Genomic DNA, 26,847 nt, shown 5'->3' on the forward strand with positions numbered 1-26,847 from the left:
TGAATTTTGGGATTTACCGTAGTGTCTACCTGAACTGATCTAATCCTTTGCAAGCACCTGCTCATAGTGTGTGCTACTGTTGAACTGTGTTGTGAATAAGGACTTGCAGTGATGTACCTAACAGGATTCAAGACTTCTGTGGTTGATGAGCCTTGAAGATGAGGGACAGGAGTCCTGACAGAACATCTTTGAAGTATGGAGAGTTTTAAATAAGTCTGCTTTGAAGTACTTTTTTTACAGTGGAAAATAAATTTTGCAAGATTTGAACAGGGGGTGGTATGGGTGCTGGGAAAAATCTAAGGTCACCTGTTTCCCTTGAGACTGTGTTGGATTGACAATTTTTTTGTAAGAAGGCTGAACAGTTGCATTTTTCATCTATTAATTTCAACAGGTGTTTTGAGATGTCATTGAATGTCTGGGGCATCTTATGTCAGGTGGCACATCTTTCCACTATCTTCTGTTGGCCATGCTATTTATTCTCTGATTCCTCAGCAGGTCTTCCCTCTAGCTGAATTGTCTTCAAGATCATGGTGACATCATGGTATGTTGTAAAAGGTATCATTTAGCTAGGGAGAGGGTATAGTCTAACTACCCCATAGAAAAGAACAGGGTCGTAATTTTCTTGACCTAGCACTGCTGCTCTCAGTAGTATGCAGCCAGATGAGTTAAACCAAATTAAGTATTTCAATTCCAGAAGCTTCTAGTTGTATTCACAATGTTGAAACAAAAGGTTTCTGATCAAATTTCTGTAAGCGAAATTGAATACATCATTTTTACCCCCCCAAATTTTGAATGAAAAAGTAGAAATAATAAAGATTTCTGTAAGTCAGGAAATCATGCCTCTACTTTCTTAAATTTATGGTGGTTAATGTTAAAATGTACAAAAAAAAAAAAAACCAAAAAGAACCAAACTCATCTGTCTTTCCCTGGAGGATAACAGAACTGAGGAGAAAAAGTATGTATTCCCACGTTTGAAATAGCTCAGAAACAGATGCTTTGCAAAAGAATTACTCTGAGATTACAGTTAAATGCACTCTTGCCAAAATTAGAAAATGAAGTTATTAATGGCCTTTTTAAAAGCGTGGTTGTTTAGATTACAAACTCTTGTGATGACTGCTATGTTTCTGAAAAAAAATCTTTGAAAAAGATGCCAGACATATGTAGGGGGAAAAGAAGGAAACACTTTAAACCAAAACCCACCCACACTGTGTGTCCTGATTTTATGTGTGTATCAGTCAAAAGCAAATATTTTACCTGAAGTCTTCGCCATTCAGGGGTTTACCTGCATGAGGGCAAATTATGGATTGTGGGAGAATTTATTTCTGTAAGAGTGGTGAAAACTTGGCTGTTTCACAACACAGATGTAATTTTCTGTTTTTAAAAAAGTGCATTTTCTCATAATGAATCACTTTCATTTTGTGTCTCCTTACTTAGTGATATTGAGTAAAGGTTTTCTTAATAACAAAAATTATGTATTGATCTTAACTGATCCAGTCTTAACTGTTAGATATGAATAAAACTGAGTCTTGATTTTAGTAAGAAAAGCATTCTGAGGGACAGCAGTGTGCTTTGTCCCACTGCTGCTATAAAGCCTGAAGAAAAGCTTTTCTCTCTAGCAAAACTCTTCTAGCTGAAATCTTAAAGAGGGTCTGAGTTCCTCTTTGAGCCTTATGGATCCAACTATAGTCCCAACTTTGCCGTCCTTGACACTGTAATGTCAGGGATCTCTTTTCTCAAATGTTTTCTATCAGGGTCAGGAAACATATGGAGTCTGTTTCAGCATCCATCCATCCATCTATCCATCGTACCTGCTGCGTTGCACCTATCCACATGCTGTTCTCATGTTCTCATTTTTTCAGCCAAGCGTGATGTTTCTTCTACAAATTACTGCATACTGGTTGTTAGTAGTTTCAGTTAGCTGCTTGAGAGGCAGCTGTGCTTTGTGTGACACTGCAAAGAAACACAGACAATGTAAGAATTTTTTTGGCTGGAACCGCTTGTTTTGCAAGTAAATATATCTACTGGTGATTTTGTGACAATACTCATGGGGGACAGTTGATACAGGAAGAAAAAAATTGCTTTATTCTGTTTTTAAAGTAAGAACCTTCCCCTTTGGTTACCAGAACACTGTCTAAGGAGGGCTCATTAGGGTGGCCTTTCTGTAGGAGAAATAAGTCCTTTGTGGGAATGGCCTGTTCTTGATGAGAGATTTGTTGGAGAAGAACATTTTCAGCTTCAAAATGGAGTATCTGGCCGAAGGAGAGCCTGGGAATAGGTCAGTGAACTCTTACTTGGGTCAGGAGAGTTCTTGCTTTGCTTCATAGGTCAGAGATGTTAAGGTGCCTGTAAATTCAGCACAGGACTGGTGTAAAAATGGAAGACAGCCTGAAAGCACTTGTATTCACTGTTCTGGGGGTTCGTGGTCATTTTAGTAACAATACTTTTCCTGCCCTTACCAACAATTTCTAGTAAGGCAAAAAATACCCCACTTGACTCCCTGATGGAAGGATGTTTTTTGCAAAACTGTCAGACACCTACTTTTTAAAAATTTTTATCAACCACTGTCAGTGAACATTGCAGCAATAATGACAGTAATAACAATGCATTTACTAGTTTGCAGGTCCAATAATAGCTGCTTTACAGCCCCTGCTCCCAACCCCTTAATTTTTTTTTTTTTTAAGGATCAGTACTGTGCTGTAGGTGTTCATCCATCTTCCATGTTTGCATGTGAAACCTCTAGCAACACGGCAAAAACACTTCCAAATTCTGTTGCTTGCCTTTTTTCTAATCTTCACCCTACAGATCCCTTGAAATTGTTTCTCTACAGATTGCTGGTTGGAGCTCCTCGGGAAAAGGCCTTTCCATCCCAACAAGCCAACAGGACAGGAGGGTTGTACAGCTGTGACATCACCTCTCCAAATACCCACTGCACGCGTGTCATATTTGATGAGGAGAGTAAGTTCTTCAGTGCTTTTGTTTTGGATTGACACATTTGTCTGATTTTTCTTATTTGACGTGGTCCTTTCCAGAGTCAGCATATCAAACAGTTGCTTCCATGGATTTATACATAACTTTTTTTGCATCAGAATAAGTTGTAGCTTAATTGCAAGATAGTATGAGAATGCTTAAATCTTGGTAGATTTGAATGTTCTTATTCTTTCGTAAATTGATGTGACATGAAGTAACATGGTAGAAGCATTTAATAAAATGGATGTTTTTGGTGATAAAATGTGCAGACACTGCCACCTGCAGACGGTCTCATATACTGTATGAACTGCCTGTCCTGACAGGGACTTTTTAAAATACAAAGAAAGAACAAGAAAAAGTAGTTAACTGTTAATATTTGAAACTGTATTATGATACTCTGCAGCTGACCCAAAGATGGAGAGTAAAGAAGACCAATGGATGGGTGTAACTGTCCAAAGTCAGGGGCCAGGAGGAAATGTGGTGGTAAGTCTAAAGGACTAACCTATAAAAACACTTTGGATCTACAGTAGATGTTCTGAATGATCTGTGTTTCTATGCAGCTTTCTGGAAGGTAACTCTCCTGTGTTTACTTCTGTCATTTCTTATAAGTAAGGACTTAAATGTCTCCCTAGCAAAGTAAGGCACTTAAGATTGTAAAAGCTTTGAATTGTTTTTCTAACTCTGAGGTAGCTTTTCTTTGTAACTTTTGTAACAGTCTAGAATGGACAGTTCATTTTCAGGGTGTCCACTTTTTGTGTAGTATACAGATTGTTTCTTTTAAATAGGGAAAAATTGTGTGATAAAGTTGTAAAGATAGCAGGCTATTGCCAGCCTGTTTTCCAAGATGATCAGTGTCACTTTAACTTTCAGGGACTTTGGCTGAGTTGCTCCTATGAATTAATGTGGCCATTGCACTGCAGTAAGCCTACTAGCTATTTTTACTTTATACAATACAGAGAGAAAAAGCTTTCAGGAGTTACCACAGAATGTTACTTTTTTAGCTCTTTCTTAGTTAAATAAACTGGTCGTGGTGCTGCAGGATACCAGCTACATCATAAAATGGGTGTGCAGTGAAGCTTCCCTGTCTAATTGTATTCTTACAGGTTAATGTCACTGCTTCCAAAACTGGAGGCAGGCGACTTCAGGGTGTGAATCTGGAGTTACTTAAGGATATAGCGACAGTAATAACTTGGTTCAGTCTGCCTCAGAACCCAAAGGGAGGAAGAATAGATGGAAAGAGCTCTGCTCACTGAATAATTAATCATCAACATCATGCTGTCTTGTCTGTTCTGAGAAGGAACTTCTCTTTGTAAGTGATAAGTCAAAGTGCACTTACTAGATGATGTGCGAGCAGCCTGAAGGTCACTGTACAGCAGGGCAGTACTGCAGTGCTCTGTGTGGTGCAGCAGCTCTAACTGTTTGCTTAATATTGAAGCCTTGATAAGAACCATTGAAAAGGTGTGTCAGCTGAGAAACCTGGCTTGCTGGTGCTCTTCATACACCTACTACATGTAGTTTTGCAAAAAATACTGCTGGCAAAGGGGTTTGATTGTTCCACCTCTTTTTACAATGGCTTGGTGGTTACACCACTGAACTCAGTGGCTATTCATCCTTTGTGTTAAATATTTGATTGGAATCTTGTTCCCAAGTGAACAGTCTAAAAGGTTAAGGAACAGGTTGTGCTCAGTCCTGCTGTTCTCTCCCAGTGACAGTTATCCTGTAAGTGGAACATCCATTGTAGGAAGTAGGAACAACTTCCCTCCCCTTCACTGGCAAAACTTTCAGCCTCTGACTTCTGGCACTTTTCTGGAAGGGGAGAGTTCTGAATAGTCTCAGGTAGATGATAGTTGAACCAGCTTCTCATGTCCTGCACAAGCATGTAAGTCATTTAACTTTGACAGCTGTAGGACATGAGAGATAGGGTGGCTCTCTCCTCATATCTTGAAGGAGAGGGATTAGGTACCAGGAAAGGCTTTAGGGCTAAAAACCGTAAATCTCACAGGGAAGAGGGATTTAACCATGTGGCCTTCTTTGACCATGAAGCTGGTTGCTCTGACTTGCATCTATAGATGCCCAAGTTTTTCCATGCCTTGCCCACAGGGAACAGTGGATTCTCTCTGCATTGCAACACAGTTGTGTCTAGAAGGTGACTTACTTACCACATTGCTAGCATGATGTATTGCTAAAGACCAGCCTTCTTTGATGACTTGAATACAGACATACAGAAAGCATCACTTATTATTTCTTCTGTCTTGCAGACATGTGCACATCGCTATGAGAAAAGGCAGTATGTAAACACAGTGCAGGAAACCCGGGATATCATTGGAAGGTGCTATGTGCTGAGCCAGGATCTCACTATTAAGGATGATATGGATAATGGAGTGTGGAGTTTTTGTGATGGTCGTTTAAGAGGCCATGAGAAGTTTGGTTCCTGTCAGCAAGGTGTTGCTGCTACTTTTACTAGAGACTATCATTATATTGTGTTTGGTGCCCCAGGCACTTACAATTGGAAAGGTACGACCTGGCTTCCTTCCTGCCTACCCTTCCCGTTTCATCTGAGATTGCTCATAAGGGTTGCGTCCTAAATTTAAATTTTTTTGGCGGGAGGGGGAGGAGAGGGGAGGGAATAATAGGGATCGGATGATTTTCACAAGATGCTATGCTACTGTATCAAAAATATTTACTGCAATTCCTTTAAATATCTTTGGGGGAGTACTTATGGATAGTGGAACTTTGCACATACGTACCGCAAATTTTTCCATTATTAGTCTTAATGTCATGGTGGGATTGAGTGCTTGCTTTGAGACTTCCATAGGAACAAATCACTAAGTTGTTTTAAAGTTATTTGACCAACCTTTTTTCCTGCATTTGAGAAAATGTTAGATAGCTGCACTGAGACCTTTGTTTATCCTGCAGTATTCTCCACTTTATTCTTCGTGAAGTCTGTGGAAAGTACTTCCCAAATTAAATACTGGAGGATTGCAGGAAGATAATGGAACAGAGCAATACTACATATATTAGTATCTAAATCCATGGATATCCATGTAAAATTCCGTGGATGATCTGGCTGACTAAGAGCCAAATACTCTGTATCATCTAGGAGATACTCCAAAATTTAAGGGAAAAAACCATAGATCTTCCGTTAGTTTATATTGAGAAGCATCTAAATGGCCAGCTTGCTCTCTTTTTCTTAAAGTGTTTTTTCCCCGTCACACTTCATTACACCAACAGCTGTGAATACTTCCCTCTTTAGAACATCTGATCCTGGAACCATTACATTTTTTCCCCTCATACACCTGTGCCTGTTATATGAACCGTGCAAAATCTTTCAGTTAAGCTCTGGCACAAGGTGTACTTTAGTGAAAACTCAATCTTCCATGTATCTGTCAACAAAATCTGACCAAGCTGAAACAGCATATTGAGTTCAGACACTGTTTAACTGCAGAGAAGTGCTATGACAGTATATCAGTCATACAAGTACTCTTTGTATCATGGAAAAACATGTTATGCTTGCCAAAATGTTAAATATGCCTATTGATAAAAGGGAAGCACACATTTAATTGAACAGCAGCTCTTTTCCCCTTAACTAATGTTTTCTAAATACATCACCGGTATTTGTCATAGCTGAACAGTAATTATTTTTTTTTGTATTCCTGCGTACTGACCTCCCTTTTAAGAGAGGCCTTATGAGGTTGAGAACTGCGGGATGAGGGTGGTTCCTGGCCAGGTTGGTCCCATGTTTTTGTTGAGAATTTTCTTAGTGTCTCATGTTTTTCAAATCATGGTGTGGCCTCTCTGTAGGGCACTGTGAGATTCTGGCACACAGAACTTAGAAATTCATTGCTTTTTGAAAACACTTCCACCCAATGCACTATTCTGTGTTTGTCCCATTTAAACAGCAGTCACTATCTCATTCATCATAATTAATGTCAGTTGGGAACCATTTATCTCTTATTTTTCTCCCTTACCATTCATTTGCTTTTATTTTATCATTTCATTTCTTCAGGGGTGGTTCGAGCAGAGCAAAAGAATCAGACATTTTATGATCTGGGTATCTTTGATGATGGGCCTTACGAAGTTGGTGATGAGAGCCGCCAAGATAAGAATCTAGTTCCCGTTCCAGCTAACAGTTACTTAGGTAGGATTAAGTACATACGGTAAATCTCTTTAGGATTTTAAACATTTGTGATCTCGGCCTGGTGCCATGATATGAAATGGGAGCTGAAAATCCTTCATTTGTGGACCCTGTAACATGTTAACTGTTTTGGATAATTCACATCTCCTGCCACGTGTATGGGCCAGTTTTAAGTGTACGATGATACTCTGCTGAGGTACCTGGAAGAGCTGTTAATGTAATGAGAGATGTAAGAGCTGTGGTGATGGGGAGGACCTGTGGATTCTCAGGGAGTGGTTATAATCGCTCTAATGGTTAAGTACGGTGTATGGATCTGTAGTCCTCAGCCACAGGGTCTCTGCCATGTGGGATCAGGTGGTTTATCAAAATTTGAATTTCTGCAGTTTCTCTCTCCTGGTGGGTGAGTACAATTTTTTTATTCTTCAAGTTTTTGAAACTCCGGTGGCCTTTTTACAGGCCCTTAAAGTACCATAACAGGAGTAGTGTTTATATTTTAAGTGTGTGTGCGTGTGCTGCAGGAGGTGAGTCTTTTGCACTTTGTGCACGCATGAAAGCAGAAATATGTCCTTAGGCCAGTGGATGTTACTGTAGCTTGTGACCTGGTTTCAGCTGGGACAGAGTTAACTTTCTTCACAGTAGCTAGTAAGAGGCTATGTTTTAGATTTGAGCAGAGAAAAGGCTACGCTGCATTTTTTGGAAAGGCCTCAAGCGTAAAGAACCGTTCCGTTCTAGTGCAGATTTCTGTGGTGTGTTGATCCACTGCTTTTGGGTTATGTGACAAATACAGTTTTGGTAACTTGAAACTATAATTTCTATATGAGTGGTGGGAAGCTGAACAGATGGGAAGGACATTGCTGATACAAAAAGTAAAAGCAAGTCAAGAAAAGAGCCAACTTAGAGCTACATATCTGTTTAGAAGAAATAGAACAAACTTCCATTAAGTAGCAGTAGTAATTTACTAATTACTGGGTGTAAAAAAAAATTAAAAAATCCTAAGAGCTTATGTCAGAAAGACAAGCTGATAGCCTCTTCAGGTGAAATAAGAATTCATAAGGCGAGGAGTGCTGTGGAGGTGACTTTTGCTTTGAACAGAATAATACTGACATTTTGCTGGTTCAGAACAAATGTGTTTATCTCCAAAACATAAATGCTGGCTTTGATTTGTCACAATGAAACCTGCTTTCAGGCAAGCCTGCAGTTCCCTCTGCTTAGACAGTAAATAAACATGGCTATAGCTGCCTTGCTTAACTACTACTTTTTTTTCTCTTCAATCTTTCGCTTGTGTTTACAGGTCTTCTATTTTTGACAGCTGTATCTGATACTCATCCAGATCAGTTTGTATACAAAACATTGCCTCCCGGCATACAGGTGGACAAATCCATGGATGTAATGATGAATAGCTACTTAGGTCTGTGACCACTTGAGGTGGCAGCATCTGGTCAAACATAATCTCCAGACCTTTGACATGACCCTCTCCTCTCCATCCCCCCTCATCTCAAATACATTGCAAGTAAAAGCATGTAAAAACAGGGATTCATATGAAGAGGAGCTTGCAAAATACCATGGCTTCAGAGAAACACTGATTTGTCATGCATTTCTCCAAACCCTCTCATCCCTCCCCCAGATGGGACCCCCTGAATTTTTCTGAAACTGTCTCATTGTGAATTGCTGTAATTGAGAATTTTCATAGTAGTGGTGAAAGTGTTTCAGAAAGGAAATTTCTATCTGCTGGCTACAATCTTTCTTCTTGCAGTGTGCATGATTTCCTACTTTGGCCTTCATTGGATATGTTGGTATGTGCAGTACGTTCTTCTAACAGTTGTTAGTGTTTTTTAAAATGTATTGACTTGTATAAAGAATACATAAGACTAAATTCATGTGAACATGTCCTTTAGGGCTGCATTAAATCAAAATTGCCAATTTCACCATTACTGTATAAGGTGATTCTCAAATACTGCGTACATCATTTGTGTAAAATGCCGTGCTTGTGCAGTACATTGTGCATGTTTGCAGTAGAATGACACTGACTTGTACTTAGGAAGTTTTATAATTTTGTTAGAGGTGAAATACTCGAGCTATATTCAAGTGGTAAGGTTTAGTCATTTCTAAGCTGGTATGTTTAAAAATGATCTTGTATGTGGTGCCTGTGAAAAGTAGATCTGAGTGAGCAATGAAATAATAAGTTTTGTGTGGGAAATACTTGAATGTAATGTATGGAGGAGTGTTGACTTGTAAACATGCATCCACCAGTCCAAATAGAAATTGAGAAATCCCAGTATATCATATTCTGTTTTAGACAAAACTTCTGTTCAATATACCACTTTAATATAGTAGGGGAATTTATTTTTCCTATTAACAATGCAGGTCTTTAGTTTGTTTGTTTGTATTTTATTTTTTTCTCTGTTAAAGGTTTCTCTCTGGACTCTGGTAAAGGAATCGTCTCCCAGGATGAGATGACTTTTGTGTCTGGTGCCCCAAGAGCCAACCACAGTGGAGCAGTTGTTTTATTGAAAAAAGAGAAAAATCAGAGAGCGCTTTCACTCGAGCACATGTTTGAAGGAGAAGGGCTGGCCTCCTCTTTTGGCTATGATGTTGCTGTCGTGGATCTCAACAGTGACGGGTACGGCCTTGGTTAACTCCTGCTGCCTGTATAATGAGGGATAGCAATCTGGTTTATTTCCACTTTGGTTTGTTAGAAATACAAGGAATGCCAAATCCCATTTTACGTGTTTTGCTGGAGGAAATGGTGACCATCTCAGAGAACCAGTCAGGACGCAGTCTACATTTCTAATTATAGAAAAGAGTTTATTTAAATTTAAACAATTAGTGTAAACAAGGAAACAAATCTCATACCCAGAGAAGGCCTTAAAAGATCCCTGTATGTCACAAAGGAAATATAATCAGTTTGTAGTATCAGCGGAGCTGTTGTTGCTCAACCAGTTTAATGTACTTTTTAGTCCTTGTTCTGCAGCTTTTTGTCTAGCTGACCTTGAGACCACAGTCTGATCAGTTATTTTTCGCAGTTCTGTAAAAACACTGCATTTTTTTTTCTTTAATTCTAAGATGGCAAGACATTGTTGTTGGAGCCCCACAATATTTCGACAGAAGTGGAGATATTGGTGGTGCTGTGTACATCTACATTAACCGTCAAGGCAAATGGGAAGGAGTAAAACCTATTCGCTTAAATGGAACCACTGACTCCATGTTTGGCCTTGCAGTTGAAAATGTTGGGGACATTAATCGGGATGGATATCCAGGTGAGTGAAAAATGATTACAATAAAAATGCATGTGACTTTTTTGCTAATGCCAGACTTGGAACATCTTAACCTTATCATGGTTGCAAGCTGCAAAAAGAGTACAAATGATTTTAGATGTTACAACTTATTTTCAACAGATATTGCAGTAGGGGCTCCCTATGATGGTTTTGGCAAAGTATACATTTATCATGGATCCAAGAATGGAATAAATACAAAACCAGCACAGGTAATGAAATAACCTTTACTATATATAATTAGTCCTGCACAAAATTAAAGGAATGACAGGGCTATCCATCTTCTTTCTTTCCATTACTATTAGTAGGGTGGTGGGTATGCAGAAAAGTCACAGGACTCTTCAAAGACTGCACTGCTGACTAGAAAGATTAGAAATTCTTGATTTTAATACTCATTTTTCTTTCTGGGGCAGTCCTTTGGCACCAGTAATAAGCAGAGAAGGAAAAAGGCATGTGGATATATAAGTTTTGTTTTTTTGAAGAAATTTGGGGATTTTGAAAATAATTAGTTTCTTAATTTTCTTTTTACTACTATTACTTTATATTTTTAATAGAAAAATGTTTATGTGTTTTTCTTTTTTTTCTTGAGGACTACTGTGTTCAGTCTGCAAGGTGAGAATGGAACTTGATTACACTTCCTCTATACTGTTAAAATACTTTCTCGAGTACTTTTTCAGCTTTAAGTGCCTATGCCCCATAAATACTATAAATAAAGATATGCTAGGCAACATTTCTGTGCTAAACAGTCATGTTTGGTACTCACTGCTATTGCAAAGTAAATTCTTGGAAGAAAAGCAAATATCTTGGCACTTCAGTGTCGTTTACCTGAACACAGAGGTCCTATTTCCTTGGCTCTCTTCTCTTTTTTTTCCTTTCTTTTTTTTTTTTCTTTTTTTTCTTCCCCTGCCCATGAGACAATGAATTTCATTTGTTACTTCTTTAACTTTTACAGCTTTTACATATCTGATTTCCCTCAATCTGTTTGTTCTTTAGATTCTTGATGGTGAAACAACAGACACCAATTTCTTTGGTTACTCTATTGCTGGAAACATGGACCTGGATAAAAATTCATACCCTGATATTGCTGTTGGTTCCCTTTCAGATTCAGTATCTGTGTTCAGGTATTATATACAGAACTGTACCTAATTACACCATGGTTTTGGTTTTAAAGCAGTTTGGCCTGGAGTGTATTTTTCCTTCCAGAAGTTGTAAATTATGGTTAAAAAAAGAATCCATATTTTGGTTTGTTACTTTATCCCCCTCTTCTCATTGAGAAGCTGCTTTACAATCAATACAGGGTGAGAGGGTGAATATGGACAGTTACTGCAGAGTGCTGAAGTGTGTAGCGTACCTGTACCCTAGCTTTGCCCTGTCGTAACTTAGTGGGATGCCTCTGTCCTTGGATGGAATTAAGGGTGATAAGTAATTCTGTTGCCTTATGAAAGGAGAAGTTAACCGATAAGTTTGCTAGAGCTTTTGTTTGCTGCTGTTATATAAATCTCATTGTGTTTCATTCATGATAGAACAAAACCAAACCAAACCCCTCTTTTGTAGCTGAGGATCCAAAAGCAGCGAGGCATGCGGCCTTGCTGAGGTTGCTGTGGGGTCCATGAAACAGCCATGAGGAAGCGCTGCAGATAGGATCCTTTTGGATTTCTGTATCGTGTCTTAATTAGGGATGAGGTCATGGTTTTTTACGGACCTCTGCTTTTTTTCTGGTTTAATGTACTGTTAAGTTGAATCACTAGTAATGAGCAGGAAGAGGACTGTCTCATCTGAGCTGTGAATCCTGCATCAAGTTCAAGTCGATACTGGTTGCTGTCAGGTGCCAGAGGAGGAGGAGCAGAAACTCCAAAACTGGTTATCTCAGTTTTGGGCATGAAAACTCTACCTTTCAGGCAGAACGACCTTTCCTACAATTTTTTGACGATCCCATCTCCAAGGTGTATAGTATCTATGTATATAATCGGAATGTTCTTAAATACACTGAAATAGCACCCAGCAAAAGCCACTCATACTGCCTGTGGAAGAGAACAGAGTAGGTGGAATGGAAGTTGGTTAGATTATTAGGTGTTCTGCTTACTCAAAAAGAGCTTTAATAATTTGCTGATAAGGGCAGTACAAAAACTTTTACAAAGGTGGGAACAAAAACCTTTATGATGAAGAACAGTGAAAGGGGTGGCCCAGTTAAAAGAAATTTCCTAGAAAAGGAGGAGGTGGCTTACTGGCCATTTTGAATGACCTTTAGATGCTTTGTCAAGAGTGGGAGCAGCTCATTCATTTGTTCACGTGAACTGTCTTTTCTTGTCCCTTACAAAAAGGAAGAAAGTTGTCAGGCTGAATTATGGTTACAGCCTACATGCGGAGGAGTCAGGAAATGAAAACATAGTTTCCCACAGCCACCCAGGATCCACATTGAAACTGTTGTGAACATTAATCCGAATGAACTTTAGTGCCTACAGTTGTTCACAAGGGCTGAATTACCATTGGGGTGGGAACCATTACTTGGAATTTTCTAGTTTTTGTATGTGTATAAAATGACAACCACAACATGACATGAATGTATCCTGCTTCCCTGTCAGGCATTTAATACAGTTGTCGTAATTCTTTGTGACTTGCTTTGCTTAGCTTTACGTAGTTTTCTTTTGTTTCTGACCATTATCAAAGCCAAACTCTGTGTTTCTTGGGCTTGTTGCAAATCATTGCAGGCATGGAGGGCATCTGGGATCCACATGAATTATTTCATTAACCTTAATGGAAACTTTTCCTTCTTTTTTATCTCTTTTATTTCCGCATTTTTTCCCCCAAATGAAGATCTCGGCCTGTGATAAGCATTAAAAGAAGCATTACAGTACATCCTGACAGAATTGATCTAAAGAAAAAGAATCCTGAGGACCCTAGTGAAATATGGTAATTAAAAAAAATGATTACATCAGAAGCCTTGGTGTACTGAGTTTTCTGTTGTTAGAATTCGTTCAGCCAGTGATGATGCTGAAGTGAAGGGATAGGACAGTCATGCAGGTTAAGCAGATGTATCTACATGTGATCATTTTGGCTTCCTGAACTTGTTGTAACTACTGTGCTGAAGACGTGGTGTGGAATATGTTCTGTTTGGATTGTCCATTTTTGACAACAAATGTGACTTTGCCACTTAGGACTTTTAACTTAGAAGTAACTTCAACAGCTTTTTCATGAGTAGAGATGTAACAGCAAATGCCAGAAAATATTTTTTCTAATTGCTTATTAACCATTTTTTTCCTTGCTTTTAGTTTAGTAAGCGGTAAATTACTGTTCCAGCATGAAAGTCAGAGTCACAAGACTGATAGTATCAGTCAGTGGACTATTAAAACTTTTCAGTCCGTTGGACCATTAATATTAAATTTCTTTGCACTTTTTACAGGATGGATGTGAAAGCGTGTTTTCAATACACTGCAAACCCCAGTGATTTAAATCCAAGAATAAGTAAGTTTTAAAGATAAATATTTTTGATCTGCTTGTCACACGGTTTGTTTTTTGTTTTTCCTTTAGAGCATATCATAGAAGTGTAGTACTCAAATTATAGTGACTCAGACTGTGACTGTCAAATTTAAAATGTGACTCAATACTAAGTTTAATCAGCTATTGCACTATCCGTAAGTAGAGTAACACGTATTTAGAGTCACGCTGGTGTGTTAGGAAGTTCTGTGGGTGACAGACTGAACTGAAGCTTTCTAGGTAATAAAGCTGCCAGGGAGCAAATGGCTGCCATACCAAAACCATTTTGCTCCTCTAGGTTACTGTTGCTTTAGAAAATAGTTTTAAAAGCCCATTTTATGTATCATTAGTAAGTATTATTTCTTATTGGAGACTTACCCTATAAAACACTGTTCTGTATTAATGAAAATAGTTTTGTGGAAATCAGTAACTGAAATAAAAAAATCTTTGTATTAACAGGAGCCTGGAAGACTGTGACACAAATATAGTAAAAAATGTAAAAGTGTTAGTTTCTCAGGTCTCCTTTTTTTTCTCTTGTTACAATGCTGCAGTTACTACACCTCAGAAAAGTTTTGTGATTTTGAGAGGGAATAAGAAGAATTTTAAGCCCAAGCATCCATGTCCTCCTGTGTTGTCTTGAGCATTACATTTTACAGTTACTTGTAAAATCCATAGGATGTGCTTGAATAAGGTCCTGGTCCTTCAACAGGTCAAGCACTTGCAGCTCTCGGAGGCAGCTCATGTGTGCCGTCTGCATGCTCCCAAGGCCTGGCATGCTCAGTGCTGTTGCCATCCTTGCAACATTGAATTAGCTCGGTGGAGAGAGGGATGATAAAAGATGAAGAGAGTTCAGATCTATCAAAACATGCCTCAGCATACCACTGGAAAGCTCTAGTCACACTTTTGCTTTCAGTGATAAAATTAATATAGTGTACCTTGACCTCCAAGTTCTGCTGGCTGCTTAGGTGCCATTTGGGACAAAACAAAAACCAAGGACAGCCGAGTCAAGAGTATTTACAGGGTTTTGTATCTCAGCCCTCTACTGGCTCTACAGCTGCAATTACAGCTCCTCCAGCCAGCTCTGCATGCTGCTAAAATAATGGGGTTCTTTTGGAATGAAGGGATTTGGTTTAGAAGTTTGCTTTCGATACATGCACAGGGTACCTGGCCCTCAACTAGAGAGGGACAAAACTGACAGGTGGAGGAAGTTCTGTAAATAACTGAAAACAGTGTGTGAAGCCGAGCACTGGCTAAAACAGTCTTCTAGAATAACATTGTAAGATCATACCTGAATAAATTAATTTTAATTTTAATAAGGGTCCTTTTTTATAGTGACCTACTTTATTTCTTCATATAGAGATCAATTACACATTTGAAGCAGAAAACGAGAGGAGGCAGTTGGGCCTGCCATCTAGGGTGCGGTTTAAAGACCACCTGTCTGATCAGTTTACTGCAAGTACAACCCTAAGGGGGCAGAACTCAAGAGAGTGTGTGACAACCAAGCTTGTACTGCAGGTAAGGCAGTCTATTTTATTTTTATTTCATTTAGATCCATTTAAAACAAAAGCATGCTTTTTTTTTCAGACTCATGGTACATTTGTATATAACTTAGAAGTCTCATCTTCAAATCTAGAAAACAACCATAGCTAAGTAGTGCCTTACTATTCCCTGTACACATGGCGTTTCCTCCTTTTGCCTTTCTTACAAAGTATGAACAGAAGTTGTAGCCACTGCAGCATGCTCTGGAGGTCAATAGAGCTGAACTAATTTAGAACAATAGAGAGGGAATAAATGCCAAAGATGGCATTTCCAGCAGAAGTAATTGTTACAGAATTTAACAGTGTGGCTGGCTAGGAAAAGAATTTTAACCCACAGGTTTTGGAGGGGATGAATGGGCAGGACAAGAAAGCTTGGTATGTGCCCTCTGACTTGGCTGCTACGCTGGCCCTTAAAGGTGGCATTGCTCCAGGAGCTGAACAAATTCTCTCTCTGTGGCTCATCAGTAATGAGCCTCCAAGCTTGCTTTTGACCATAGCAAATTAAAGAGCTTGAACTTACGCAATAGGAAGGAAGCATGTTACTTTACTGTTGTTGTGTGAATTTCACTTGCCTAAGTTGCTGCCTGTTGTTCCTTGTAATTCTTAATGGTGAGAGAAATCATCAGATTGGGAAGCCAGAAAAAAAAAAAAAAAAAAAAAAAGACAGTAGGGCTAGGCTCCTTTTGTTCTTGCACATTTTTTAGAAAATGCTGGGTTTCTATATAGTGAATAGCTTTAATACTGCACAATGTAGTAGAAAATATTTTGCTTTACTGCTTGTTCTAAAATGTGTATCAAAAGCTAGTCTTCATGCTGTTTTTAACTCTCTGCACTGTACACTAACTATGCCATTTAAAATATTTTAACAGGAAAAAATTAAAGATAAGCTACGCCCCATTCCAATATCAGTCAGTGTTAAAATTGCTGGCCTGGAGTCTAGCTCACCGTCCACAAGAAAAGAGCGAGCACTTCCGGATCTTATACCAATTCTAAATTCAAATGAATCTGAAACAAAGACCACAAAAGTAAGCCTTTCAGATCACATTTTCCCATAAATCTGCACGTTGATAAATCACTGACTTTTAAATACTCTAGAAAGCTAAATTATGACCAAAGTAAATAATTGGGGTGGCACTGGACTTGAAACTACTGGCTCGTATTTTACATTTTGTTATGAACTTGTTATTGTTACAAGATGTTATGAACTAGATCCTGTGTTTCTTTTGCAACAAAAGTGAAGCTGGTATAGCTGCTAGGTTTTTCTCTCCCCAATAAGTTAGGAGAAAATTTACTTTTGATTAAAAATGTAAATCCATCATTTCCTGCTGTGAACACTTGTCCCACATCACAAAATAACGCACAGTCTAATTCTTCTGTGTTTAGGATGCTGTAACAGCATTAGAACTCTGCAGCAGTGATGTGAAAGAGAGGAAATATCTCGGGTAAAAGATCTCATTTCCTCAACACTCATTGAACAATCAGACTCAAGGATGTTTTTCCTCATGAGAAGTGTACCTCTCACTTAGAATTATCTAACTCTGCCTTTTAGTCACAGGGCTATGCCTCACAAAGAAAAACTCTTGATAGGCAAGAAGCAAGAGTCAAGTTAAAATCTTACTCTACCCAGGAAGGTGTCTCTGAGTTTCCTTTAAATGCTTTATGCAGTGCACATCCTTGTTTTAAGCTAGGGTCATGTTGCATGCAGTAAAAGTGCTTTCGTTTTATTTAGGTGGAGTTCTTAAAAGAAGGATGTGGAGAAGACAATGAATGTCACAGCAATCTGAAACTTCAGTACCGGTTTTGCACTAGAGAAGGAAATGAAGACAGGTTTACTTATTTACCAATGTAAGCCTTGGTTAATGCATTGCTAAAATTCAAATTATGAACAAGTGCTTAAAAGAACTTTAGGAGAGGGTTTGGGAGATAGAGCAACTTTGTTCCGTTAGTCTGGCAAACACAGCCCTCTGTAGTAGTACTGATCTGTCCGGGTGAGGAAGGTGGGGGAGTGGGGATGAGCTTTAGAAGATGGTAGAGACAAATGTGGATACAAAGTGGACACAGCTGTGCAGGTGTCAGCTAAAAGTTGGGACAAAAAGGTTTCTAACCCCTAGAGAAATGAGATTCTAAACCAGCCTTGCAGTACACACAATTGTGTGTGCTATTGTTAACTATTTTTGAGACAAAATTTGATTTTTGAGTATAACAACATGATATACTGTAGTCTAGTGGCCTAAGACAAGCAGTGAACAGAGAAATCATTTCACTGTATCACACAGCTAACATGCCACTGCATCCCTCCTCCCTGGAGGGGCAGTGAAATTAGAAAGGAGGTGTGAAACAAACAAAAAAAGTATGTTTACTTGCCGTCAACAGTCAGTCACCTTTAGCAGTGAGTGCTGCAATCTGACTCAGAAGCCAAAACCATCATGTATATTTTACAAGAAAAAAGTCAGTAGATTTATTGAGAAAATTAATCACTATTAAACATGAGCCAGATACAAATGCTGGTTCAGAAATACTATAAAAATAGCATAATATCTAAAAATACAATTAAAACTCTTGATTACTTGAGGGGTGTATCAGTCTGTTCTATCCTGGTAATTGCTGGCCACTTTCAGAGATGACTGGTCTGGGAAAAAAAACCTACAGCCATTCATGTGTTTATGGTCTTACAGTAATTCTTCCCTAATAGAGGGAATTATGTTCGGGTAAAACATAGTAAGAAGCAAACTTCTGTACACATTTGATTTCCTGATGCACACAATCCTGTCTGTATACTTTTGTTCCTGTAGTGAAAATGGCATGCCAGTGCTTGTTCTGAAAGACCAGAAGGATATTGCTCTGGAAATAACAGTGACAAACAATCCATCTGATGCAAAAAATCCCCAAAAAGATGGTGAAGATGCATATGAAGCTAAACTAATTGCAACTTTTCCGGACAGTCTGACTTATTCTGCATTCAGGGAGATGAGAGGTTATCCTGTAAGTATTTTTAAGAGAAAAGATATTAAAATCTTTAAACATTTTCAGCATATTTTTACTTTTAAATGTATTCTGTTTAATCAGGAAAAACAGCTAACGTGTGGTGCTAACCAAAATGGTTCTCAAGCAGAGTGTGAACTTGGAAATCCTTTCAAAAGAAATTCCAATGTAAGTTGCACTTTTTTACTTAAGTTATAAAATATGATTTGTGACTGCGGTCATCCAAAGGTTCTATGTGTCATAACTGGGATTTTTCTTTGGATCTGTCTTTTGAAATCTAGAACTCAATGGTGTACATATTTTATAAAAGGTTACTTATTTCATGGATGTTTTTTCTTGTCTAGGTAACCTTTTACCTGATCTTAAGTACCACTAAAGTTAATGTTGATACAACAGACTTGGACATTAATCTGAAGCTGGAAACGTAAGTTTTCTTTGTGTGCGCACACTATGTTTTTATATACAGTTGCAAACATTTTGAATTGATTTGTTCAATTCACAAAAGCAATTTAATAGTAAAGTGAAAAGTGCTAAATTTGTAAAATACATTGTTTCCTTTTCATTGTAGAACAAGCACTCAAGTTAATTCAACTCCAATTACAGCTAGTGCTAAAGTGGTTCTTGAATTGCTTTTATCACTCACTGGGTAAGTGTTGATAGCATAACAAATGGGGGGTCTGGGGATGACAGTTTTGCTGCATACTTAAGTAAAATCTGATTCTTCTCCCTCCCCAACCCCACCTGAACAGAGTTGCTAAGCCTTCTCAGGTATATTTTGGTGGCAACATCGTTGGTGAGAGTGCTATGAAATCTGAAGACCATATTGGAAACCTCATAGAGTATGAATTCAGAGTGAGTAATTTAGATTAAGGCCAACAAGCCTGCATTTAATCAAATGAACAGCCTCTCTCTTTATCCATATGAATACTTGGAAAAGTTGCTGGATTTAAAATTGGCTTTTCTTGTCCCAAAATCCTGACTTCCTGATCAGAGCATGCAGTCTGACTGCAGACTAGAGCTTCTTTAGGCCTTGATGTTTTACAGTCATATTTTAAGGAAGTGGCCTGTACACTTTTTTCTCAGAGCAATTTACACACATTCAGTTATACAGCATAAAGCCCCATGCAGGTAGAGAACAAAACTTAAACCCAGAACCCTAACTGCGATGTGCCTGGGTGTTAGTTGGTGCACACAGACAGCGAGTACACCTACTTACTGCATGCAGGATTGAGCAGGCAGTAGAAGACTGCGGGAGCGACTTGGAATGTGTGGGTGTCTATTTCACTCTTTTGGTCTTCTGCTAGGAGAAGGCTAAGAGATGATTCTGGTTTTGTAAAATCTTGGTTTATCAGCAAGAGCATTGCTTTTTCTACATCACTAATGCAAGCCCCAGTGTCTAGTTTGTCAGGATTAAAGTCCATCTCTGTCAATCCTTTACTTCCTTCTGTACCTGCATGCATGATATTAAAGTAGAAGCAGTTGAATATCTGTTTTAGAACTTGCTATCATGAACAGAACACTACGAAAGCAAAAAATTGGTTGGGAAACAACCTCCCACTTACAAGAGCACGAACTAGTTATCCTTCTGTGTCAGAGTTCCTCATAAACTTGCAATTTGCCTCAGTTATGTAACTGAATGATTTGTTAACTCTAACTTGGAGTTGTTCTTGTTTCATGTGAAGACAGATTTATAAAAATGAAGAGCTTAAAGTTTGTTACAGAATTTTAATCCTTACATGTTTAAACTATTTACTTGCTATCCAAGCATGCTAGTTTCAGTATATGCTTTGTCTTTATAATCTGTTTCAACTGTCTTTCATCTGCTTTTAAATTTCCTGTTAGCTGCATGCTTAAAACTTGCCCAAGTAGATACCACTTTCAATTGAGAAGAAAATCCCCTTAAAAAGTATTTCATAGTTCAAAGAGTGTTTGTTTTTTTTTAACAGGTAACGAACTTGGGCAGACCACTGAAAACATTTGGTACTGCTTCCCTGGACATCCAATGGCCAAAAGAAATTAGTAATGGTAAATGGCTGCTTTATTTGATGAAAATAGATTCCAAAGGCTTGGAAGAAGTCTCCTGTCAACCCGAGAGTGAAATCAATAGTTTGCACGTTGCGGTATGTTACCCTGTTTCCTGTTGATGAAATAGTACAACATGAAAGCACATGATAGGAGGGCATAAGAGCTTGCCTCCAGAAGGACTTCTTTTGTCTTAGGCAGCTCACAAGGACAATATGTGAACAGTGTATCAAGGGTTAACCTTATTAGGAGACTTCATAACAGCTACTGAGGATAACATGCTACAGGACAGATGGCATGTCGTGGTGATTCCACTGCTGTCATACGTGCTTACAAGATGAAATTGCTGTTTGCTTTAACATATTTCATCATCATCGTAATTGAAACCTGATCAAGTTCTTGCACAGAAAACAATAATCAACAGTAAACATCTCCCCCAACCTGGGGGAATTTCATGTACTTTTTTAAAGAGAAAGGGTGTCCACTTTACTTACTTATAACAAATATGATAAAAATAATTTCTCAAGCAAGAGGTTTAATAGCCCTTTGTTGTGCCTGTCTAGGAAGATATTTTTCCTAAACCCATAGCCTTCATTGTTGTAATTTTTTTTCACATAATCTTAAGATCATTTGAGAGGAGTTTTAATTTTCACCATTAAACTGCATGTATATAAACCCATTCTTGTCAGATCACTACATTAGTTAATAAAACCTTCAGTGAGTGTAATTAAGTATACAATTAAAAAAAAATGCATCTACTGACCTCAGCACAATCTTATTTTTTTAGCATAGTAACATCACTTAATATTGACCAAAAATCAAAATAGTATTGAAAGCTTTATAAATCTAAAACCTCCTTGACTTACTAAAGAAAGTTGTCAGTTGACCTTTCTTCAGGTATTAAGTTCTAGTGATTATCTTGACTCTACTATTAGCAATAAATGTAGATAAGTAGGGATATATAACGATGTCACTCGTGCTGATCTTGGAACAAGAAAAGAGTCACTGAACTCTTGTTTCTCTGCTCGTATGGGGTCAGAATTAAGAGAACCAAGAGAATACTTTAATGATAAAATACTAAAACTATTCTTGCTCTTCCCCCCCCCTTCTTTTAGGAATCCCATAACTCAAGAAGGAAACGAGAGGTTGCAGAGAAGCAGATTACAGACAGCAAGTCATTTTCTTTATTCTCAGAAAGAAAATACAAGACCTTGGTAAGCATACTGCATCAACTATAGTCTTGTCAGATACCTCCCCCTGCACTCGTAAGAGGGCTTTTCAGAGTTCAGCAGCGTGAAAGAAGGTATCTCTTGGACTTAAAGATAAAAACAAAGCAAAGTATCTATGCTTTTAAAATTTGACTATTTAGATTATCTACTGATGAGAGAGAAATAGGAAAGCATTTCTGCAATAGTTCTCAACAGTAAAATAAACAGCTAATAGCATTTTCAGTGTATTTTCCTGTTGCTGTCGGTACAAACAGATTTTGTTTCTTGCACATAAATATGATGCATATAATCCAATTTTTAATTGGGGGGGGCAGGGTGGGGGTGGTTGTTTAAACAATTTGGAAGGATGTGTTATTATTTACACACAGAAATTTGTAATTGCAGGACTGCAATGTGAATGCACGCTGTGTGGACATAAAGTGTCCCCTGAAGGGTTTAGACAGCAAAGCATCTATTGTGCTGCGTTCCAGACTGTGGAACAGTACTTTCTTAGAAGTAAGTCCTCTTGCCTGCCATTTTTGGAAGTTCAGAGTTCTTTCCTGTTCTTTGTCTAATGTCCATATTTTATTTTTGAAAAGGAATACTCCAAAATGAACTACTTGGACATTCTTGTTAGGGCTTCGATCAGTGTTCCTGCTGCAGCTAAGAATGTTAAACTCACAAATGAAGTTGCTCAGGTAGGCTCAACATTTAATGCTAACCATATGTTATGGTGCTGTTTCCAGCTTATCTCAAAGACTGGAAAAAAAGTATTTTAAAACAACAGTAGCTAAATGCTTGGCTTTTTAGCTGAATTTTGAATTATTGATAATTTTTACCTTTTAACTGGCTTGGAAAAATTCACTACCATATTGAACTGATACCAGTAGGAACTACTTCTTCAAAAACGTTTTGTAGATGAGAGAGAGAAGACATCATGTTAGAGAAGAGATAAGACTGTATAAATTGCAGCTTTATATTAAACATTGATGCTTCTGAAATGCCCTTTCCATCTTCATATATTTTTTCTCCTTTAGGTGCGTGTTACTGTCTTTCCTGCAAAACCAGTAGCACTTTATACAGGAGTGCCTTGGTGGATCATCTCGGTGGCTATTTTTGCTGGAATACTGATGCTTGCGTTGTTGGTATTCTTACTATGGAAGGTGAGTTTTTATTTATCTGATTATTTTACAGTTCCTGGTCTACAACTGACAAGACAGCAAAGTAATTAAGCAAATGATTAAGTAAAAGCTGCCCAAACCATACATTACCTTTATCAGTTTCTCAGTTTTGCAACATTTGGAATGAAAATGGTTACAGGGGAAGACTTGTTATGAAATTTTTCTGTTTCCACATCTTCAAAAGAAGTATTTTGTGCTCTGGGCAAAACTTCAGAGACTATAGTTACTTTGATACAGATGGATACAGCTAACTGGGGCTTCTGCAGTTGTAAAACTTCATGTGAACTATCTACAAATGTTATAGCAGGGCTTTGTTCTCATAACATTAGAAATGCCATTACACTGAGAGTAGAGGAAAATAACCACAAGGTATAAAAATAATACAGAACCAGGTGTGTTGGTGAATTTCTGTAGCATTGGCTTTTTGTCTTAGAAACCCTGAAGGAGTAAATAAGTGTATATAACAAAAGGCTAACAATTCCCAAAAGAAAAAAAATCAAGTACTTATTTTTTTAACTACCTTTGGCATTTTTACAGCTACTTGGGGTTTCAAGTGTAACATTGTTAGGTGTTAGTATTTGCCATTATGTGATAGCAGAAGGTTATTAAGAAAGAAGAGGTGAAGAAGAATACCCTGTGTGTCACTTGATTTTTTTCTGGAGAAACTGCAGCAGTAAGCTTTGCTGAGGATCTATTTGTTGCAGGTTACTTGTCACAGGATAGTTCTGAATTTCTTATTTTCTAATATATGCCCAGACCCTACTGCAAATCTTCCTGATTTAATTAATACTTAGGGTGGGCTGTTAGGTTGTAACTGCTAGTGTTTTACTGCACATGAAAAATACACACATTTTTCACACATGCACACACAGCGTAAAATGCGGCTGTTGATGAGGAGACAGTGCCATCTTGTGAAGGACTAACATGGTACTTTAAAGACAGTTACATGATTGGTTTAAGACAAATGCTTGTGTTGTACAGGTCAGAGCAGTGCTCATTTTTTTTTCTACCCTGTGTTTTTGTCTATCCTGTGCACTAGTCCACAAACAGGTTTCTGTATAGACTTCCTGCTCTTCACAGCCAGCTTTAGTTGCTATAGATGTACTTCATAGCTTTTCTTAAAAAAAACCCCAACAGACGGATTACAAATTTATCAAAATGCCTCTAAAATAATACTTTTTATCTCAGGTTATTATTTTGCAGATTGAGTTAGTCCAAGAAGTTCTCAGATATAGAAAAAGCCGAGATCTTGTGTGTTGTGTTTTTTTTTTTTTTTTTTTGGCCTGTGAAGCGATAATGGGAAGATAGTTCACAGAGTTACTTTAAGACATTTTTAATAGGTTTGACTTCTTCCAGTCCACAAAAATTGACTAAATACCTTGCTTCCTTGTAGTGTGGTTTCTTCAAGAGAAATAAGAAAGATCATTATGATGCCACATATCACAAGGCTGAGATCCATGCTCAGCCATCTGATAAAGAGAGGCTTACTTCTGATGCATAGTATTGATCTACTTCTGTAATTGGTAATTGATATTTTTTTAATTTTTAGTTGTGGCACATGCTCTGGTTGCGGTGGCTAACTATGAAGCTTTTACTGCATATGTTCTATTAACTTTTGGATTTCAAACTACCGTACTTGCTTGCTCATTCTGTCGATAGATTTTCAGCTTTTGGTGCACGTGAACAAACACAGGTGTTTACCTTGGTCTAAAAAGCTTAGAAAACATGTTGATATATAGCAATGGGTTTTAGTCTTTTTTAAAATTTATGTTTTAAGGAAGTTTTTAAGCTTGAGAGATGGTAGTCAACACTTTAAGACTACACAGATGATAGATACACTTGCTTTACTAACCTTTAGTGCATGCTAAAAGATACATGTTGCTTATAATGAAAGGGGTTTTCATGAGAATTTAATTGCTGCAGAAGCATCTGTTTTCCTTCAGTTCCAAGGTATACTTTTCTAGGAATGTACTTTCCTCTGCTGAAGCTACTAAATGCATGATGATTTATGCTTCTAGCAACCTTTATTCAACTTAAGATATTACATGCATGTACCTTATATTAATAAGTGATGCTGGGGATGAGGGGGTGGAGAGGAATACTTAAATATGTCAAAACAGTGTTTAATGAAATCTTAAACTAAGAGATGGCTAAAGATTTAGGCTCTGCCTCAAAGCAATTTTTAAAAAAATGTAGTTCCACGTAAGTACTAATATTATTTAAGAAAAATCCCAACCAAACGGAACAAAAAAACCCCATCACCCCAAATACTACGAACAAAACCTTGCCCCTTTAATCTTTTTTTTTTTTCTAGCTGTATGTAATAACAGCTGGAAGGCACAATGTCTCTTGACATCAGTGACCTGTACGTTTGTAAAGTTCAGTGTCTGCCAGTCATTTGTAACACTATGGCCGTAACTCCATTTGTTTTGAAAATGAATTTCAGTCCATTTCTCAGTATTTAAAATCAGTTTTTACAGTGGCTTTGAATAAAAAAAAATGCAGGGCACAAATAAGCTGTACTGGATTTCATCTAGGCAGACTTGTGTTGTGGCACATTACTGAATATTCAAGTTATGTCTGTTTTTTATCCTATGGCAAACTAAGCAAGACTTGTGTTCTAATAACTGCATCTGTGTAGTTAGTTCGGGTGACTGTAGTTGAGACAGTGCTTTGAAAAACAAGGCCCTAGTGTAACTTTTCTTCAAAGTCCTGTAAATCTTTCTGTACGTTTGTAAAGGTAAATCATGTCACCATAGAGGAAGATACTGAGGTACATACCTACCTTTGATTCAGGAGAAGCAAGCTTTCCTGAACTGTTACTGACTTAGTTGTGTTAAATTCTCTCATTATATGAATTAATAGCTTTATAATAAGACTTAAAAGACCTGTAAAATAAATTTAAAAAGTTAGTGAAGGGAATAGTTTTAAGGTATTAGATTACCAGATTGTCAGTGTGCCATTTGTCTTCACCTGCAGCTGAACAACTAATGTAGACCTGCTGGCTCACGTTTTTACAGTTACACATGCTGTATTTTTGGCTTACGTATTTTTTTGTTTTCAAGTTTCTTACCTGTGTATCTTTGCAAAGGAAAAACTTGCTGCCTCTGTGATTGTCGTACTTTGGCAGGAACTGGAACCTAAACTGTTCTTTTTCTTCTCCGCTCCAGTGCGGGTTCTTCCAGCGTTCTAGGTACGAAGACAGTGTCCCCCGATATCATGCTGTAAGAATTCGAAAAGAAGAGCGAGAGATCAAAGATGGGAAATGGAAAGACCTTGAGACAAAACAGTGGTTCACAAAATGGAATGAAAATGAAAGTTATTCTTAGGGAAAAATCCTTTTCATCCACAAAGTTCAGATAAAGGTTAAGGTTTTCATTAATGGAATACTGATGGAGTTAGACCTATGAACACTATGGACATTAACCATTTGATTGTGGATATTACTACTTGTATTGAGGCTTTTGTTTGCACAGTTAAAATGGCTTCAACAGACTTTATTTGCATTATTTAATTTTCAGACTGCCTCTTTCCCCCTTCAAATCTATCTCTCACTTTAGAAGATACTGTGTTGATTTGGGGTCTTTTCTGCAAAATATGCAAAACCACTACAGCAGACCTTTTCCTGTGGTCCTAACCTTCTTCCTAGGTATGCAAGGAATGCATGGTTAAGGTCAAGATGGGTTCTCCATCTTTCCCTCAATGCACAGTCCAAACACACAGTGGCCTTAACACACTTTGTTCACATATAGTCTGAAGACCTGCAAATCTACTTTAGTCATAAACTTTGCCTGCTGCAGTAGTTAGGGCTTAACAAAAAGCATCATCTTAAATTACATGTGCAATAGGTTATGTTTGCTCAATTTTTTTTTTAAATTGTGTGATTCTTGCTCGCAACAAATATACACAGGTTTTTTTTAAGAGGCTTGAATATCGGATGTACTTTTTGTATATATTTTAGTCATTTTTGTATTTATTTTTGTTATAAATCATTGTCTTTGACTAACTGTAGTCCAAAGACTTAACTGAACTTTCAAATGTGCTGTTTTTGAACTTCAGATTATGAGA

General features: G+C 37.8%; 1 protein-coding gene across 1 annotated transcript; it reads left to right on the forward strand.

Moving 5' to 3' along the window:
- The first annotated feature begins 2,833 nt into the window (after positions 1–2,833).
- ITGA6 (integrin, alpha 6) lies at positions 2,834–26,316 on the forward strand. The gene is made up of 25 exons (XM_010078356.1): positions 2,834–2,955; positions 3,371–3,450; positions 5,226–5,481; positions 6,974–7,105; positions 9,512–9,722; positions 10,166–10,359; positions 10,498–10,586; positions 11,368–11,495; positions 13,189–13,284; positions 13,775–13,836; positions 15,206–15,363; positions 16,256–16,411; positions 17,116–17,231; positions 18,179–18,368; positions 18,453–18,536; positions 18,713–18,792; positions 18,937–19,014; positions 19,118–19,220; positions 20,315–20,488; positions 21,506–21,604; positions 22,004–22,114; positions 22,198–22,296; positions 22,636–22,761; positions 24,173–24,302; positions 25,950–26,316. The coding sequence occupies exons 2-24, from the start codon at positions 3,382–3,384 to the stop codon at positions 24,278–24,280; spliced, it is 2,919 nt and encodes a 972-aa protein (XP_010076658.1). The 5' UTR covers positions 2,834–2,955; positions 3,371–3,381; the 3' UTR covers positions 24,281–24,302; positions 25,950–26,316.
- Positions 26,317–26,847: the final 531 nt, after the last annotated feature.

This window comes from Pterocles gutturalis, unplaced genomic scaffold, assembly GCF_000699245.1.
Source record: "Pterocles gutturalis isolate BGI_N339 unplaced genomic scaffold, ASM69924v1 scaffold49273, whole genome shotgun sequence".
In the NCBI taxonomy this organism is placed as follows: Eukaryota; Metazoa; Chordata; class Aves; order Pterocliformes; family Pteroclidae; genus Pterocles; species Pterocles gutturalis.